General features: G+C 37.2%; 1 protein-coding gene across 1 annotated transcript in view; it reads left to right on the top strand.

Moving 5' to 3' along the window:
• Positions 1-20007, top strand: part of LOC124166851 (neurotrimin-like) — a 495488-nt gene that overhangs the window by 179868 nt on the left and 295613 nt on the right. Inside the window, exon 2 of the mRNA XM_046544557.1 lies at positions 13671-13733. Within this exon, the coding sequence (XP_046400513.1) occupies positions 13671-13733 (63 nt within the window). The remainder of the gene's footprint in view (positions 1-13670; positions 13734-20007) is intronic.

Here is a 20007-nt window from a genome sequence, read left to right as displayed (position 1 = left end):
CACGACGATTGTTAAAAATTGTGCTGCTCTCTAGTGCTGACATCTAAAGTGAACGGGAAATTGACGGTTAGCAAAGCTGTTGAGGTATGCAGGGACAAGATATTACTGTGTTCAACATGTATCTACCGAATAATTTTTTATTCTTATATTCCCAGACTCTTCCTTCCTAGGACAAATCCATGAAAAACATAGAGCTTCACGAGCTTTTCGTCTTTCTCTTGTCGCTTCCGTTTCCTGTCTCCCAGCGCCTAACCATCGTAAAGTTGCGACGTTCGGAACTACGTCAACTATGGTCAGGACATGCATTCACACGGCTAGTTCGGCCAACTATCGTTAGGACGATCTCTCGGGCAATCGTAATGTGAACGAGGCAAAATGGACACGCGCTTTCATATGTTTTCATTGTCAGCCGGAAACAAAGCTCCGTAAAATCTTACCGCAAAAGGTGACTACACAGAGAAGTTCCCAATTGAATGGATAAGAGAAGCTAAGGGGTTCAGGCGATTTTTTTCTGGACAGAGTTAGGTACAGAAATGCATTAAAGAAGACAAAGGAGTTCGGCTAAGTATTCAGTTGTGTATTTGATTTACCACTCGACAGCACAGAAGAAAGACTCACTCGTATCTCTTGGCCAACAAGTATTTATATGTTTCTTTTATCAATTTCTGTACCATAGTCTGTAAGAAAAAAATCATTTGCACCCCAGGGCTTCTCAACTCCTCAATTGGTATTGCTATTGCTGGATTTATTCAGTCACTTTTTACACACAACATTTTAATTTCAATTATTTAACAAATTAGGGGTTACTTTTCGAAAAGTAAGGCTGAAAAAATGTCCCCAGCAATACATCTTATAAGATCACTTCATTAAAGTAAAAATAAAAAAACATAAATGTTTGCCAAAATATCAGTCACTGAGCATTTTCTCTAAAAAATCGGTGAGCCCGGAATTTGTTAAGACGTATTTCGATCGGCTTTCTAATATATTTTTGGCATGTCGATGAGTTCAGAGTGGTCAATTTAACCCCAATTATTGTAATAGAGTACCAAGGCGCTGCATGAAAGAAATGGCTTAAGAATGTACACACAATCGCACGGGTGTAATACCATGTTATACACCAAGGATAAAGTTCGTCCAGCAAAAATATTTGGCTTAGTTGGGATTCCGGCTAAGTTTCTTGTCGGACTGCATCTCGTATTGCATGGTATTTGGAGAAGGCTACAGAATGATCGCAGGCTTTCCCGGCGTAAAGAATTGTGGAAAGTTACTCGGGATTTCCACCGGGTCAGTTTCTCCAAGTCCATCTCAGCCGACGCACAGTGGGCGGAAATCGGAAAAAGCCGGACAAAATTACAAAATGGCTTTTTTTGAGTTATAAACTTGAAACTTTGCATTTATACTAAAAATTATTGAAATTTATGGATATATACTTCATTTGACATAGATCCCACCCGTTACTGAGATACAGAGGCTCAAACGTGAACAAATTTCCATAAAAACGCCCGTCTCCAATTTTCTCGGAAAATCTTCCAAAGTAAGTAGATGGTGAACTTATGGGTGGATTCTTGCAGAATAAAAAACCACATAATCTGTTGGCATATGGTTTTGTCTTTAATTTTCCGTAATGTTAAAGAATATCATCGATAAATTCTTACCGTGCAGTTACAAAATGGCGGACACTGTTTTTCGACAAAGTTTTACATTTAGGTAGAGTTTCAAATGAGTTTTCGGCAAAGTCACGCGGAGTAACTTATATAAGAGCATTCTTTGAAGATTTCTTGAGGTGTTTATGCAGTTATCTTTGAAATAAGTTTGCGTCGCCGGAAATTACATCGATTTTTCGATCGCGCGGCAGGGTTCGTCTCCGCGCGTCGGGAGTTGGATTAGCCGCGACGCGGTAAGGTTATTGAAGCTTTATGGGTTTTAACGCTCAGCATTCACCGTTTTTATGTTTTTCTTCAAGACACCGATTCTCAAATGGTCTATGGTGAAGACGTTGGAGGTTTTTCAGCCGAGGTAAGTGTACGTTTCATTGAAGTTCATTTCGTTTTCTTTCGATACGATCGAAGACCATGCTTCTATTAAAAGCGTTCAAATCTCGAAAAAGTGAGTTGTTTTCCTGGGACTCATACAAAAAGAAATGAAAAAATAAGAATCAACGCGGAATGAACCCGGAAACCTATCATCATTCAATGCGACTTCTTGAGATGCTCTCCGCAATCCACCGAAGCAGTGATAGGTATATTATAAAAGTTTGCGCATATTTTACACATCCAATTTATTTTACAACTTATTAATAGATATTATGAGAGAAAACCCGAACGAAAATTGTTTAAGGCAGTTTCAAGCATGTTGCCGAATGGGAATACACCACAAAATGTTGCTATGTACCTACTATTATTTGCTTGAGAAATGAATATACACTTGACCAAAAACTAAGTTTAACAATGTAATACACATCAATCTTATGAATAAATGAGCATTTGTCACTGGAGAGCGAATGTAGGGAAAAACAGCGATTAAATACTCCATACTCACAACAGAGGTGATGAAAATGACCAGTTTTGAAAAGGTACGATATAATTAACCAATGTCTGTACAAGTCAAGCAATTCACTTTTAAAAATACGTCCATACTTTATTTACATAACAAAAGCTATAAAAGTAATCACAGAGGCTGTTGCGTATTACAAGGAATAAAGGCTCGTCAGCTCCTTTAAGAAAATATTTAATCTCACAAACAATATAAGCGAAGCGGACGAGATGTCGCGGAGAACAAAAAAGAGAGAGAAGTGTCCTTGCTGCTCTACAGTTCAGGAGAGAGAGGGAGAGAACGAGCGAACAAGCGCTCACAGCATTTACAGGAGGTGCGCGGACAAGTTGCGCCGTAGTGCTACCCTAGCGGCGAGAGCAGGGACTACAAAGTACGGAAGGGCGCACATTTGAATACCAAAAAAATCTGTAACAGAGACGAAGTATAATTTTCATGAATTTTTAAAAATCTGTCTCCAAATGGGATCTTAGGACATTAAACGGTTAATACGTATAGATAATATTTCAAACCGTGGGAAGGCAAGGCTGGAGGGGTTAAAGGCCCCTCCGGGGTCGGGGCCCTCCCTCGAGTCCCGTCACCGCTTTCCGAGCCCCTTCCACCAGATCATCCCAACCCCATCCCTCCACTAAAAACTATCCTCACAGCCCGGAGATCCTTCTAACCACCTTGCGTCATCAAACTCCATCCGAACGGAATCAAGGGGCTTTCTGATGACCTTGCCTTCTTCTTCTTCTCCCACTCCCCTGGGAACTCCGCTCCACTCCATAAGAGAGAGAGAGAGAGGGGGGGGGGAATGAACTGTGGACCCCAGATGGAGATAGAGAACATGGATGGATAGGGGTCGTGAAAAACGGGGTAGGGAGCAGAGAGACTTGGTTTGATCATTAAGAAGTCCCTTTTGCCCGTCGCTGCCTGATTATATCCTTCCCAAACCCCGCCGTTTACCCACCCAACCCACTGAGACGCGGAGAATCTGGACGTTGATCGAATATATACCTCTCAAGAAGGCTCCGCAGAGGAACATGGGATTCATCTGCCAACCACCCACGCTCTCCCTCATTTCTCCGCCCCGTCTTATTCCCGCAACTCCTCTGCCTTTCCCCCGGAAGACCCGCGAGTGTCTTCGAAGCAAATGCAAATCGTTTAAAACGATATCATGTATGCATATATATTCAGTTACGTAAATTGGATAACAATATAGTTAACCTATTATAACCCACTGTTGCTTCTAAGTAACATCAAAAATGTATACATTTTCAGCTCTATTTAGTAAAGTTTTATACTGCGTGCTCTTTTGTAGTGTAAGGTTTAATGGTGAAAAATATAGCCCTCACAATAATTATGATTGAGTAGAGATTTTTTGCATTTTAAAAGGACAAAACCTTGACATTTAATGTCTCCCAGAAGAAGCTCAGGGTTAGAAAGGGTTAAAAGTCATAAAAATAGGTATAAGTCATTATCTTGCGCATTGTAATCAGAGAAGCGGGTTCGACTAGGATGAAAATTGCCACAAACACTCTTCCGAATTGGCACAAATGAATCATTTATGTAAAGAACAGGAATTGGAGATATTAAGGTCAAGAGAGAATAAGTCAACATTCTATGCTTCGCGGATAATATCACGAGCTCAGTCAGAGACGAGGAGGACCTACACAGTTCACTGAACACAATTGAGTAAGTGTTTCAATAAAAAGGCAAGAAAAATAAGTCAAGCGTAGGTAAGCGGATGAGAGCACGGTAATTTCAAAGAAAATATATTGGAATGAGAAGAATTATTTCCAATGCAGCATATTTAATGGGATAAAAGAATGACGGCACTATGATGCGGAGAATCTGGACGTAGATCGAATGGATATATACCTCTCAAGAAGACTCCGTGGAGGAACATGAGATTCATCTTCCAACCACCCACCTTTTCCTCATTTCTCCACCTCTTCTTCTTCCCACAACTCCGCCGCCTTCCTCCTAAAAGGCCCACGAGTGGCTTCAAAGTGAACGCGAAGTGTTTAAAACGATATCTACGCTAGTAACCTATTTGCTTTTTGAAGACGAGAGAGTGAGTGTCTTCCTCTCCTTTGCCGGGAGTACCTCCTTCTCAACCGACCTATTTTGGAAACTCATTAATAGCGCAAAACTTATGCTATCCTAGCAGTGAAGATTTCTTGGGTCCTGCACCGGGTAAGGTCCTCCATATCTCCTTCCAATTTTTCAGCAAGCTACTTGCCCACCATCTTCAGGGATCCAATGCCTCAATCCTTGAAGACGATTGCTTGTCGGAACGTTGGAAGGAGACATCTTACCCGGTGCAATAGCTGAGAAATCTTCACTGCTGTTGTTCGTCGGGAAATAACTAGACAATGCATTATGCTTTGAAATATACAAGATGAGCTGAGTAAACTCTAAAGAATCTGTTTTTTTGTCATGCGAATGACTTGAATGAATTCTTCTCTGGTTTTCAACAGGGTTTGGGTCAGCATATCCCACACAGAAAATAAACATCTATTAGATATCTAATATACATCTACCGATAGATAAATAGTTATCGAATAGACAACTATCGTAGATATCTATTAGATGTATTATTGCCAAAACAGCAGCATGTCTAATAGACATCTACGGTAGAATTATATTAGATAACTACTTATCTATGTTTTATACTTATCTATATCTATAAAAAATTCTCATGCCTATGCTTGCTAAAATTAACATTAGTGAAAAATTTGTCGCCGTATGATCAAAATGAAAACTACAATTTATACGTATATGTATATATGCCATGAGAAACTATCGAACCCGGGTCCCCATGTGAGAGCCTATATATAATTTTCCTTTACCCAGCAATGAGCGTCATTCGGCAGAAAACGCCAGAGTAGGCATTGCTTGAAACTATATTATTTCTCTCCAATGATTCACAACAATTCTACATTATCCTACTCCCTACATTGCGCTGAAGACTGCGATAATTCAGTAGGTTCACTATCTTAGCATATAGCATCGCTATAAACCTTCACGATTTTTTTTTCATTACGTAACCTTGAATATGATGCACTTTAAATGCCAGCGTGTCTCAAGGTGACATCATGGTGTCTTTTTACCGTAGACATAAATGAATAATAGAATGAATCTTAGGTTTTCCCCAGTTTTACAGCATAATTCATGCAGTTTTGACCCAGGAAATAGATGCATCACGTAACACATATTTTGATCAAAGTCGACATAGACGAGCATGCATCATGAGAAGCTTCGAATAGTTCTAAAGCAATTTTTTTATATACCTTTTTATTCCTAAATAAAGTAATGCATGCAGTTTACATTCGAAGAAAACAGCCCAATATTTGCAGCTACAGCGAGATATCATATTTTGCGGACACGAAACTTCAAGAGTGAGTGTTATAAAATTAAAGAAAAATATTAATTTTAAGTCTACTATCCCTCAAATTCAACGGCTAAAATCAACCAATCCTTGTTATGACCACGAATATGAAACAAATTTACCCTTACTTGAAAATTAAACGAAAACTAAACGAGTTTGTGGAACTTACTTAAAAATTAAACGAGTTTGTGGAACTTACTAAAATGTTTGAATGATTAGCTTAAACTTTGTTTTTCCGCAGAATATTTTATGAAATCACGGCCATGATTTCGACGATTAACGTCATCTTCTGGTGAGAAATACATTTGTGCACCATCTTAAATAGCCAACCGTAGTATTTAACATGGTGCACCAATGTATTTCTCATCAGAAGATGACGTTAACTAGACTGAGATAACTTAAATACTAGAGGGCACTATTTAAGATAGTGCAACAATTCATTCCTCGCCAAAATAAGACGTGAAAATCATGGTCGTTTTGATCAAAAAAGTTTGTGGAAAAACAAAGTTTAAGTTATTAATTCAAAATGTACTGAAACTTTTAAGCGCGTGTCCAACGTTGAGTATTAAAATGGGAAATCGTGCTGGTCCTCAGCCTGAGGACCACAGAGGCGGATCTATGCTAAGTGGGATATAGCCCCCCATTGCGGATCCAATTTACACTAGATAGAATAGTATTTTTTTCGGATCCCCATCACTACTGGTTGGTTAATCCCCATTTAGCCTCCCCCTTGTCCATATTCTGGATCCGCCACCGACTTTGTGATAATCGACTTATATACATTTATCAGTAAATAATTACACAACGAAAGTTTGTATTTTCGGAATTTGAATATCATATCCAATTTATACTAGATATAATTGTAACTTTTTTTCGGACCCCCACTTAACCCCCCTTTGTCCCTATTCGGATGAGAAAGTAAAAGTAAGGTGCTATTTCGCTCTCATCCGACCGCACCTTGAATATGCAGCGAGCGTATGGGATCCGGTGCAGATAGACTTAATCCACGAACTGAATAAAATACAAAGGAAGGCTGCGCGTTTCGTCAAAAACTGCTACGGGCGTACCGACAGTGTTACCCAGATGTTACCCACCGAACATGGAGGCTGCGCGCTTGGCTTAGATTGCTTGAACAATTGAGAATGGATATCTTTATGAGCGACACAGAGAACATAATATTAGAGCCACACATTATTTCCAGGTCCGATAGAAGCGATAAATTAAGAGAGATCCTTTACGGATGGATATGGGAATTCGTTTTTCCCCCGAACCATAAAGGACTTTAATAAGCGCTAGTCCCAACCTCGTTAGAGCACTTCATTTTTTTTTAGCTGTAAACGGCTGGTGTCCTAACACCCCCTACCACACGTCTTTTAGGCGGCTTGCGGGGTATTGTGCAGATATAGATGTATATGTAGATGTATTCTGGATCCACCACTGCTCTCAGGTAGGCTTTTCGCCGAAGTGGTGAGTCGCCTTAACTCTACCCATCCCCACTCGCCCACTCTATCTCTCCCTCTCAAACTCCCACTCCGAATTAATCGCTAAGCGAGACGCAATCAGCGAAGGGTTCTGAAACGAAGCAAACGGGAAATAATTGATTCTCGCTTGTAATGGCCTCGCGCTTGTGAGGGAAGGAGAAAGGGATAGTTCGCATTGCCCCTCGGTCGCTTCCCGAGGACGAGTGGGTGAGTAGGTATCACTTTGTGTCCCGTTCCTTGAGGATGTTAAAGGAGGAGCGAAGTTTTCGGAGACTTGGGAAACCTAGGGAAGGAAATCTCTCAGTGGGCTGGATGGATAAGGTCTATTGAGGCGCTTTCATGATTACTTGAGACAATTCTTGAAGCTCTCTTCCAGTCGCGACACAAAGAATGTTCGTTGATAAAAATCAGCATTTCCTGGTTATTTGTCGCTACTCGATACTAGGAGCCCCTAAGTTCATAAGTAATAAGCAAATACGTAATGACATCAAATTTACCCCGATTTTGCAAATATTAAAAACAGCTCTGACGAATATCCAATATTCTTTTAAGAAAACAAATAATAAACTTTTAGAGAATCTTTGGGACTATGCAATTTCTCAAAAATCTACCCATAGAACCCCTAAATGTGCCCTCAACCCATCCCATATTCCTTTCCCTTCCTAACCCCTGCAATGCCTTGACAGATATCTTCACTCCATGAGCTCACCATAGTCTATGAGACAACCCCGTTCCTGATTCGCCGAGAAGACAGCTGGCTGAAAACTCCGCTTGGCTATTAGTCGCTACGCGGTGTATAACACCAGAATGACCAAACCCGAATTTTTGACGGGCAACCTCTACTTTGAAAGATCTTAGATTCTACCGACGCGTATCAAGCGCAGAACAGTTTCTTGGGTTCTCAACTGGGTAATTTGCGCCATATCTCCCGACGTTTTGGAAAGCGACTTGTCTTTTATGATTAGAATATCAACGATAAAAACACAAATGGTAATTTCCACACCATTTAATGTAAACACTTAACGACCGACCAACCATGGTTTCGACACTTTGTATCATTTTCAAGGTCTTTAGGTCTTTCAAGGTCAAGGCTCCTCAGGGGATCTTCCGAAGTTTAGCGGCAACGAAAAAGAACATATGAATAAATGGTATTTCCAATAAGGCTGTAATTCATGGCGCGTAAATTTCGATGTCGCTTTTTTGGAAAAGAATATACTTAAACAGTTACTTTGAAACTAATTTTATGCTATATCGTCGAAAACCATTACTTCACATAATCATTCGCGCACTACTTATGCTAGCGAAGGAATAAAATGTATGCACTACGTCGCGGAGAAATATTGCCGCAAAATCAGAAGAGTATTCCATCAGTGACAACAAGTTTGTATGCATTAATAAAGATTGCGGAAACTGCTTTTCAAGACCGGATTCTTGTTCAAGAACACCTGCAATATTAGAGCTTGAGTCAGTCTTCCATTCGTCCAAACACGAAAGAGTTGCAATGAGATACATTCCGACATGTTACATGCACAAGAAACCAATAAGATCCCCTGAGGATGAGAGGCAAGTCGCTTTTCAAGCGTCGGGAGACATGGAAAAAGTTACCCAATGGAGAACCCTAGAAACCTTCCTGAGCCTCTACTTTCTTAACCATAACGCCTAAAATATTTTTTGTCTTCTAAATTTTTATTCTGACTTTTATTTATTCTTTGCTATGTATTGTGTTGAAATATAATTTAATTTTTTGACTCATAAATGGTACTACATGTCTACCATAAATGGCCAACAGCCGTCAAAATGACGGGTTAGGCGTTTTTATTTTATTTATAATGGTAAATCGTGTTCAATTCAGGAAATCACTGCACTATATTATGTTTGGCCATTTTGATGTTTTACTTAGCATATTTATGCATTTAAAATTCCTTGTTAAATGTTAAATGGAAATAAGCAGCATTTTTGCCATACCGAGTGGCTTGCGTTAGGGCACGGAAAGTACGAGCGACGTGATCGATGTTCATTTTGAGATTTTTTTGTAAAATGATTTTAAAAAAATTGGTATGCATTGTGTTGAAATATAATTTAATTTTTTTCACGTAGACATGGGGTTCCACCACCTGTCTACTATAATCGACCAACAGCCGTCAAAATGACGGGTTAAGCATTATTGATAAACAAAATAAAAGCTTATTTAAAATGAAGCTATCACTTGCTTTTAACATAAACGAGGAAACATTTAAAATAATCATTAGCCGTTAAAATGACGAGTAATGGTCCTTCTGGTGGTTAAGAGCAACACAAATGACAGGAATTAAACGGAAAAACAAAATTTAAGAATGGAATTTGATGGTTTTAGGGATAATTTATGCATTTATCAGCCTGTTTTCCTGGCCTATTTATTCTCTGTCCAATTAAGACTTGAAATTCATGTTTAAAGATTTCTAATCAAATAAAAATAACTATTACGGGATTTAGTCCCTTCAGATGATTAAATTAAAAAGTAGAACTTGTGCTTTCACATTATATTAATTTATATTATATTTAACATTATATTAATGTGAAAGCACAAAGTTCTTCTTTTTAATTTAATTATGAATCGCTTTCACCAAGTTACGCCTCAAACAATCAACTCTTCAGATGATTTATTGACGGGAAGACAGTAACATAATCACATTCATTTATGGAATAAATATTTATGTTCATTAATCTGTAATTAATTTCATAAGTTTTTCCCCATGGATTTGGGATGTAATATCAGATATTTTAGCGTATTTTAATCATATTTTACCCACATTTTTTAATCATATTTTACTCACACATATTTTACCTTCAATATTTTAGACTTTTTAGATTACAATTGGCCCATTGATGAGATATTTTGATTTTACTTAGTTAAAAGAAATTAAAACGCGATATCTTTGAAAATCCACATCAAAATTGTATGTTTGTTATAATTTTAATTTAAGAGGGTTTGACGGATGGAAATTATAAAAATTTAATGCAATAGTTTGCCTGGCAAAATACCGGGATAAAACGATACTGAAAGAGTTTTCTTGGTTTTTCCATAAATCAATAATGCCTTCCACACATCTTAACTAATTTTTACTTAACAAAATGGGAAGAACGGATCGATTGTAGCCCTCATCACATATAATTAATAAACTTACGAATTACAATAAAAATTTTGGGCTTTATGTTTCCACAATTGGAGTTATTCTAGCAGTTGTTCATAAATGCATAATGCAAGTGTATGGAATTTAAAATTAGAAAAGAAATTGATTAAAAATTGATACATTAATGGTGTGACAACCTGGCAACTAATAGATAATGCCTGACATTAAAATCATTGATTCGCGAGCAATAATAAATCTTCCTACGGAAAGCCAAAGGTCCGTGGTTCGATTCCCGGTCCAGGGGAATTTTTTCTCATGGCAATTCTTGTATGAATAAACATATTCCATCGAAGGGAAGGCGAGGTTTTCCCCGGCTTAAACTCGTGCCGTCGAGGAGTTACTGGAATGGCACCCACGGTGAAATAAAACGGATAACGCGTGGGAACGGTGAGCAAACAATTACATCGTAAAGAACGTTCCCGGAAATTCTGATAATAGGGAGGAGGTTCGACGATATCCTGAGGGGAATGCAACGAATTGATGACGCTCCAATTGGAATATCCGGGCATAATCAGCTTCTGAGCGTGGTGGACAGCGGGCAGTCCAAATTATTAAAATCCAATAACACCCTATGGGAGCAATGGTTCTTAATTTGCTGGGCATATTACGTCGCTACATGACCCTCTCCCCAAAAAAGCATGTTTGGATGAATATTCAAGTGAAACGCCTCAGTATTCGTAAATTTCCTCGGAAATTCATGAAAATTTAATCGTGGTAATAATAAGTAAATAGCCCTCATATATTTTTGTATTTAAAATCTTTGATCGAGTAGAAAATAGAAGTTTTGGAAGAAAAAGAACGGTATCGAAAAGTGACCACGACTGGCTATCAAAACTGAGATTTATTTATTTATTTAAAAGTTGAATGAGAAATTTTTAGAGTTTCAGCCATACATTCCACGCGTAAACAGATATTTAATACAATGGAGCTACTTATCGTATATTGACACGAGAGAACATTGGGCAGCTTTAGTATGGATTAGGTTAGGTTTGGGCCTAGATTGCTTGAGCTATTTGGAAAAGATATATTTCAAATTAACTGCGCCATTCTTCCAGGTCTGACGGAAACGATAAAATGACAGAGATATATTGCCAAAAGGATATATTTTAAATTTCGTTTTCTCCCGAATAGTAAATAACAACGATTTGTGATAAAACTGAGACAGACAAATCTCTCGCAGCATGTAATTCATTTGTTTTGTCACTGGCTTGCTTGTGTCCAAACACCTCACGCCAGGCGGCTTGCGGGGTAGTATTTGACTGCACATGGATACATAAAATACTGATGATGCAGTTGATTCCAACATTAATTCGGATTACTTAGATCACTCCGTTTATATTTCCACCTGAGGAGCCCATTCATGACATAGTTCTGAAATAGTTGTTTCGAGTTTCTCATTCGTAGAGCAACGCGTGTAACGTTTGTGGTTCAGGACAAAATCGTAACACTCCCCATGGAAAATTTTAAGTTTAAGGACGAACATGATTCCCTAGAATTTACTCTGGATACGAGTATAAGGGAAATAGCCTTGATGATATATAGAGGTGGATGATTGTCTTATTAAGTTTTCATTTTTTAAATAAACACATCCGATTTACGAATGTTAGATATTATTTCATATCATTCATAGCAGTCTTCTTCTGTGCATGAATAATAAGGAAATAGACACTCTTCTCGTCTCTTTGAAAACTGCCTTGATACTCATTCCAAAATTTGATGATACAGCAAAAATAATTAAGGACTACATAGAGCATAAAATAGTTATTTTTAATCTGCATTGGCATTCCGCTGCTGCAGTCACAACAAATATTCATATTTATACCGTAGGCAATCATTTCCATCGTTCGCTGAATTCATTGGGACATTAAAAATCATTACTTTTTCTTGCTTCAGATGGCATGGAATACAGTTATTTTTACCAATGCCTCCATATTAAATTTTTTCTGATCTATGAAAATTCTAAGGGGATTACAGGTAATTTTCATTTCATAGCAGGAAAGGGAGAAAAGTTATTTTTAAATTCTTATTATTCATCAGTCTTTATTCAATGCCTTCAGTCTACCATAAAATATTGTATACGAGCTTCGCGAATGATTCTCTTAAACATGTAATTTTATAAGGTAAAATGACACAAGATAGGAAAATTATTTCCAACCTTCTGGCAAAAAAAACAGTGATAGTAATTTTTTCTGGTGTTTGAACTGTGCTAGAAGCCAATATAGAGGTTAAAAACGGAAATGAGGCATTTAATGTAAAAAATGAGATGGAAGGTGAATTTTTGAACGGATTTCATTTCCACCACAGTGAAAAGAGGCACTAGAGAAAAATAATATCCGGAATGCTTTCAACGAAAAGAATACTACTCATTTCTACGCGCGTTTCCTGAAAATATCCAGAATCTGCATCCCCGACTCAAGGCCAAACAAATACCCTTTTAGCCCTCAGGCAACATTTGATTCTAATTTTTAAAAATCATCTGATGTAAATAACACCAATGAAAACTCTAATGTATAGACACATTTTCAGGAAACGCAAACACTAATCTTGAAGAGAAAGCCTAAAATTAAAACGCTGTTTTTCCAAAAATTCTGAGTTGGTTATATATTTATAGCGTTGTAATATTCATTCCTACATCTATACGCACGAATATGCTGGAATCAAAACGTAGGACTTCCTGGCTAACATTTATAAAAACCCATTAGCATTTTCCTTGGAGTCTATTTATTTCCTTTTCTTGCATAAAAGTAAATATGAACATCTTTATTTTGATCTTAAGCACTTCCTTCATATTTATTTATCCAAAGGAAAGTGCAATTATTCTTCTGATGAAAACACGATAGGATAATTAATCATTCCTGTGTTATGGAAAAACAGTTCTTATAAGTTAAAATAAACTGCTCAATAAAGGTTCGACAAAAACAAAAACGACTTCATATTCTTAATGGCTAATTTAAAAGGTATTTTTATTGATTTATTTCATTTTTATGCCTAAAATGCGTACTTCAAAATTAAAAATTTCAGATAAATATGTTCATTTAATAATCTACGTATGCTTATTTGGAACACCACTGATGCCAAAATTTTCTATTGCAGGAAGAAGAATCCGTGATTTGGAAATGACCAGCAATTCCATCAACAAAGATGAATTCAGCCATGGTAAGTCATTTCCATAACAAAACCCACATCAATATAACTGTGAAGCCTCCTTTTATAATCACCGTAAACGATACAGCTTTTCGTATTTACAATAGCTGTTTCAGAATTAGGATTCTACGTCAAAATTTTGATAAAGTACTCGATATGGTTTGTTTAATTACATTGAATTGCAACTGTAATTCATTAAAGGCTTTTGAAATCTTCCGATAAACCTCAGAAGGTAATTTGCGTAGCGACCTATAGATGATAATTCATATTTTAGCATGACCTAAACACCTAATCTTCGGTAAGTAAACATATTTCGGCAACTTAAGGATTATTAAAACAGCATCTGTTCCTCAGAATTCGTGCGCTGGGAAATAAAGGTCGCCTGCGGATGTTTCTTTTGTTTGAACTCTAAATATTTGTTGGATTTTACGCATATTCTCAAGAAGCGCCAAAACATTATTATTTCCCGAGTTTCCTCAACACTGAAAATTGAGTTTGCATGTCCGGGTGTTGATTTTGCAGATTATGTTTTTTCTGATCAGATATGGAGAACGTGCGGGAAAAAAAGCACTTTCAAGTGAAATGCGCGGGTTATTCCTCCGTAGTACGAAAAAATTATTCTTAAAAATTCAAGCACTAATGGATATCGTATACTACGACAACCGCATTAATAAAACTAAATTTTATATGACTGTCTTACTAACCGGGAACTTCATTTACTGAATGATATATTTCAGGTTCTCATTCCTTATAGTTGCACATCATGAAGGACACAATAGAACAGGAGTTTGGATTTTCCAAATTCATCTATCGAGAGAAACATGAACGGTCATAGTTCATTCTCTAGCAGGGCAAAATGAGTACACTACCTTCGTGTTACTATTGAGTAACCTACCTTTGTTTAAGGAAACCAAATTCAGTTGCGTCAAAAACAAATTATTTTTAAATATCACATAAATTATTTTAGTATCCACCAGTTTCCTTGATGTGCGACAGGTTTTTTTATTAAACCTGAAGCAATTTCACGAGTTCACGCCTCAAATTATGCATTTAATTTTAATATTTACCTCTTGATTCAAATAAATTTATGCTACAAAATTCACTAACTCTTTCTTAATCTTGTGGCATTCCATTATAAGATTTCTTGGACAATTCCCTTTTACTCATACCACTACCTTTTATATATGACGCGGCCCGGATTTCAATGGGTAATCATCATCTTCAGGCATGAATTATGACGGATTTATCTCATTATTGTTACCTACGCAGTTACCTAACGAAGGAAGAGATGAATTATTAAACGGACGCCAGAATAGGGGAAAAGGATGTGTAGAGATATTCGATTATCTGAGTACTGTCCTGACTTTCAATAACTTGTGAAATGTCCAACTGCTGTAGTGAGTCTAATTTGTGTTGCAATTAAAGCCCAGTCACAAATAAATGAGCCCAGCTATCACTGACCTGTTTCGCAATGAGTACACGAAATCTGTGAATCGCTACCTAAGAAAATATAGCTTTACTGTAAAGCAAATTTTAATTTAACAACGCACGGGAATGCCATAGCTAAGTGCGGAGGCAGCTATTGACGATTAACGGGTCCCAGTGTTCGCTGCTCTTGTACAGTATTTGCATTATATGGTGACAACGGAATTTTCATCTAGCCATTGATGAAGTTTGCGGCCATTTCAGTTTTTAGCCCACTCCTCTCATATTATTTTACGCAAAAATTCATGATTGTCTTTACAAGAGAAGTGCAATTAAATAGAAACTTGAAGCTTGTACGTGGTGAAAGGGCTCTATATCATCACTAACAGACACTTTGTTACTTCCAAAATATATTTTTTTTCAATTATTTATGACCGGTTTCTGTTTTTAAAACCATTATCAAGTACAGAAAAAATATATGTGCATATTTTCTGTACTTGATAATGGTGTTACAACCGAAACCGATCAAAAATAATTTTTGATGCATATTGTGGAAGTAACAAAGTGTCTGTGATTGATAATAAAGGCAATTGCAGACTATTTGCGTTCGCTGACATCTTGATTCGTATTTCATTCATCCTTCCTTACACCATGAAAATGTCATGTATATACTTATGAGAGAGAAGTGAGACGTATTCTTATCACCGAAATCCATACATTATTCCAGGGTTGGAAACCCTCGGACACGTGACGAACACGAAAAACTAGATATTTCTCTTCGGCGCAAATTATTAAAAAAATATGTGGTCAGAAATAGTACCAGGAAAGAATGCTAGTGAGATGTGGATGTGGAGACCTCAGAGTAAATTTAGATGGTTCAATACGAAGAAAGGTATTTAAAATTACAGGAAATGAGGAAGCACTGGAAGGAGGAAGATAAAAATGGAAGAGGAAGCTGAAAAGATATATAAAGAGGTATTAAAGTAAAAATGACCCTAAAAATCAGTCCAATTACTACCCTCGTCTACGCATCAAATTAGGTTTGAAAAAATCCGTAAAACTTGCATATGGAAATTTTAATCACCTGATTTTAGACCAGTAGTACTACAATAAAAATAAAGATCAATTGGAAACGGTCGAAGGAAATATTACGTATAGTTATAAACACAATAACGTGCCTGATAAAGACGCAAGTATATGCTCATAAACCTAAGGGCTTAAAGAAAAGAGTGATAACCTTCTCAGGCTTTTAACATGTTTGAAATTGCACTGCATTTTTTCATACTTTTCGATCACTAATAGTAGAATATTCAACAAAGACCTGAGAAATCTACTTCTATCCTGAGAAATATTCTTGGGATAGATTCCTACGGAATGAAGTATGTTATAGAGGAAGTCCTGCGATTATGTAATTTTTTCTACGAATGGGAAACTATTTTCTCTGGATATTACTGAGTAACCTGACTTGTATTACTCCATGCGATATTCCCTAGTACAATGGACGGCAAAGTTGGCATAATTCGGGGAAAGGAAATGCGCAACACACTACATTCATCGAGCATTAATTTTTTCGGAAATCAAAATATAAGCTACGGAGCTACAGACTTTGCTCATTGCCAGGTGCATGCGAAATATGCATAAAGCATTACCTTGTACTGCACCAACACGGTGGATGTACAGGTAAATCTTTGGCTAAAGCGGGAAACGAGGTAGACTGACGAAAAATAATGGGCTAGCCAACTCAAGCAGTGTCTCGTGAACAAAATCTTAGGACTGCGTTCTCTCCTGGCTAATACCCGAGCAATTTGATTTATTCATTCCATTCGAGAGCACTTAACCCCATTCTTCATCGAGATCTACCGTGCAGTTTTTCTCTGAAGATTTAGACCCACCATTTCTACTCGCACACCATTTCATCGAAAACGGTTGGCTGCTTAACAAACGCTTTGCACAATGATTACTACAGACAATGCACCTTAGGAATAAATGCCGAAATTATAGACGATACCAGAGACCAGTGGCTTATTTATTGAAATTCATTCTTTATGAACTGAAAACTAAGACTTATTCAAGCAATGACCATGAATATTTAAGATTGTTCTTATTTTCTAACACTATTGGCTTCGATGGTTGGAAAAGCAAGAGCAATAATGTATCAAATAGTCATTGATATCTTCATTTACTTATTAATAATGGCGTAAACGACTGAAATTCAGGAATTCAGTACTTAAATTCAGTTATAAAGTTTAAATTATGCATTCAGTTACACGATAAGTGTTACAAAGACTTCGATATTCACCATGGTAGCATTTAATTAAGTGACTATGACGACAAAACATGTTTGGTTGGAGCAGAATCTTCAGCATACCATTTCCACCGTAATCCGCGCGTATTTCACTGCATATGAACAAAGAGAAAGTGAATTGATAAACACTGTGCAAGGGAATAGGTTTCAGATATTAATTTACGTTTCTTTAATACAAAAAATCTCCATCATTTCCTCACGGTATATAAGTAGAGAATAACAAGTAATTTTTACGAAAACTATTTTATGTGTGTCACAATATTTTCTAATCGTCCCTTCGAGGAACGATCTTATCACAACTCATAGAGAGGGAAGAGTTTAATCATCAAAACACTGCCAGACTTCCAAATAAATCCACCAAGATCAAGCAGGAAGAATTTTGATATATAGGTCGCAAGCCATTCAGATACGAAAAGGAAGATGGCTTTCAGATTTTGTCTTCTTGATAAAAAAGAGTGATGTAGTATAAAATGTCAGCATTTGAAGTACAAAATTACATAATTATAAAATACGATATACATATGTGTACTCGACAAGATATATTTCTGTACTAAATTATACATATACTATACATATACCATAACATAAACTGTACATTATTTCATAATTTGAGAAAACACCTTAAAAATGCATAAAATTTCCACACTTGGTGCATTGCATGCCGGAAAATGCTCGCTGATAATAAAGAAGGGAATGCACTCACAAAGAGAGTGTCAAAAAACTGAGACTCAGATTTCAATCAAACTTTGTAATGTTTTAGTCCATCGGGAGCTGTCCACGGATAACCCTCACACCCACCAAAACGCTTCGTTTTGCGGCACGGAAATAGCTTTATTGAAAGAATGCTTCTGTTTGAAAAAACAGCAGACACTGTCGCATTGCAGAAAAAGATTACCACGCAGAAAACAAAATTTTCAGTGAAAACCATGGAAAAGGATGAATATAAGCTTTCTTTAAAATGAAAAGCAAAAACAAATTAAGAATATACAACTCCGAGATTTGAAACGGAGACCTCCTAACGAGAGTCGCTCACCGCAACCACTGGGCTACATTTCATTTTGACTAACCCTATGGAGGTGATTTGTAGACAGCTCACCCTATATCTCACTACTCACCCTAGACCACCACAGACTCACCCTATATGGAGGTGATTTGTAGACAGCTCCCGATGGGCCAGAACACTACAAAGTTTAGTTTGAGAAAACACGCGAGTCTACGCAAGTCTATCCTGAGTATAAATTACCGATTATCTGGACATCATATTCCTTCGGTCACCTCTCAGAAGGATTTAGGGGTTATTTTTGACTCTAAGCTGCTCTTTCGTGAGCACATTAAATCCATTTCCACCCGCGCTATGTCTTTGGTGGGTATGATGTATCGCCATAGTGAGGTGTTGGATTTAATTGCTCTACGCACCTTCTTCCTTTCCTGTGTCTCTCCGGTCCTAGAATACTGCAGCCAAATCTGGTCTTCGGCCCCACCTTCTTCATTAAAGCTCCTGGAACGTCCATTGAATTTTTTCCTTTCTGTTGTCCGCTACCGCCACTTGCCTTTTCGTAACTTCTCCCTCAATAAGATTAGATCCTCTCTTGGCATTTCTACTTTAGCTGATCGCCGTATCCTCAATGACCGGAGACTCTTTTTAAATATCATCAATGGCAAATACAGGTCATCAGACCTTCTTTCTTTTTTTCCGCTTCGTGTTCCTTCGCGCACGACGAGGTCGAGTGACCTATTTCATTGTTTCACCCCCCGCCTTTCTGTTTCTAAACGTTCTTTTCTATTCAGACTTCCTTCTTCCATTAACTCATATGCCAAATGTGTTCCAAATTTTGATCCTTTTTTTCATCCCACACCCAACTTGCACCATCACTATCGTAATTTTCCCCCTATTCCTCGCCCCACCTGATGACTATTCTTTGTTATTATTTGTAATTACTGTTGAATTTTTTTTGTTTTTGTTGGTTACGTTGCTTAATGTTATGTAATTATTTCTCCTGTTATTGTAGTCCTCTGTAATTGGCCTCGTGCTGTTTTTGGACTAAATAAATAAATAAATAAATTGAAATCTGAGACCCACTTTTGTGACACTCCCCTTGTCGGTGAATCATTTTTCCTATTATTTTTCCAGGAAGTTAATAACTATACGCCAACGCAACTTTCAAAATAGAAAAAAATTAACGCCGATATCAAAGCCAAATTTAAATACCCGAATACTCTTTAATATGTGATCACAATAAATGAATTTTCATTTACATATAAAGGAAACAATAACTCATAAAAAATTCAAACCTGGTAGAATCACATTACTCTCGCCATAATACCAAGCCTACATCCCTGTTGAGACGTTTTAGGTGCCCTCAGGTCTTGCGTTTCATATGAACGACACCGTCTTAGCAAATTAATGAAACAGGCTTACCTGTGCAGGAATGCAGGATCATGCAACAAAATTTCATGACATTTGTAATTGGATATGCATCGTTCAGCTACAACATGATATTTGTGATACTTAGTGCATTTATTTCACAAAACAACTTCTATTAAGGACATTTATAC

The sequence above is a fragment of the Ischnura elegans genome, chromosome 10 (assembly GCF_921293095.1).
Source record: "Ischnura elegans chromosome 10, ioIscEleg1.1, whole genome shotgun sequence".
Taxonomy (NCBI): Eukaryota; Metazoa; Arthropoda; class Insecta; order Odonata; family Coenagrionidae; genus Ischnura; species Ischnura elegans.
Note: the sequence above shows the minus strand (reverse complement) of the source record. Positions and strands in the feature narration are given on the sequence as shown.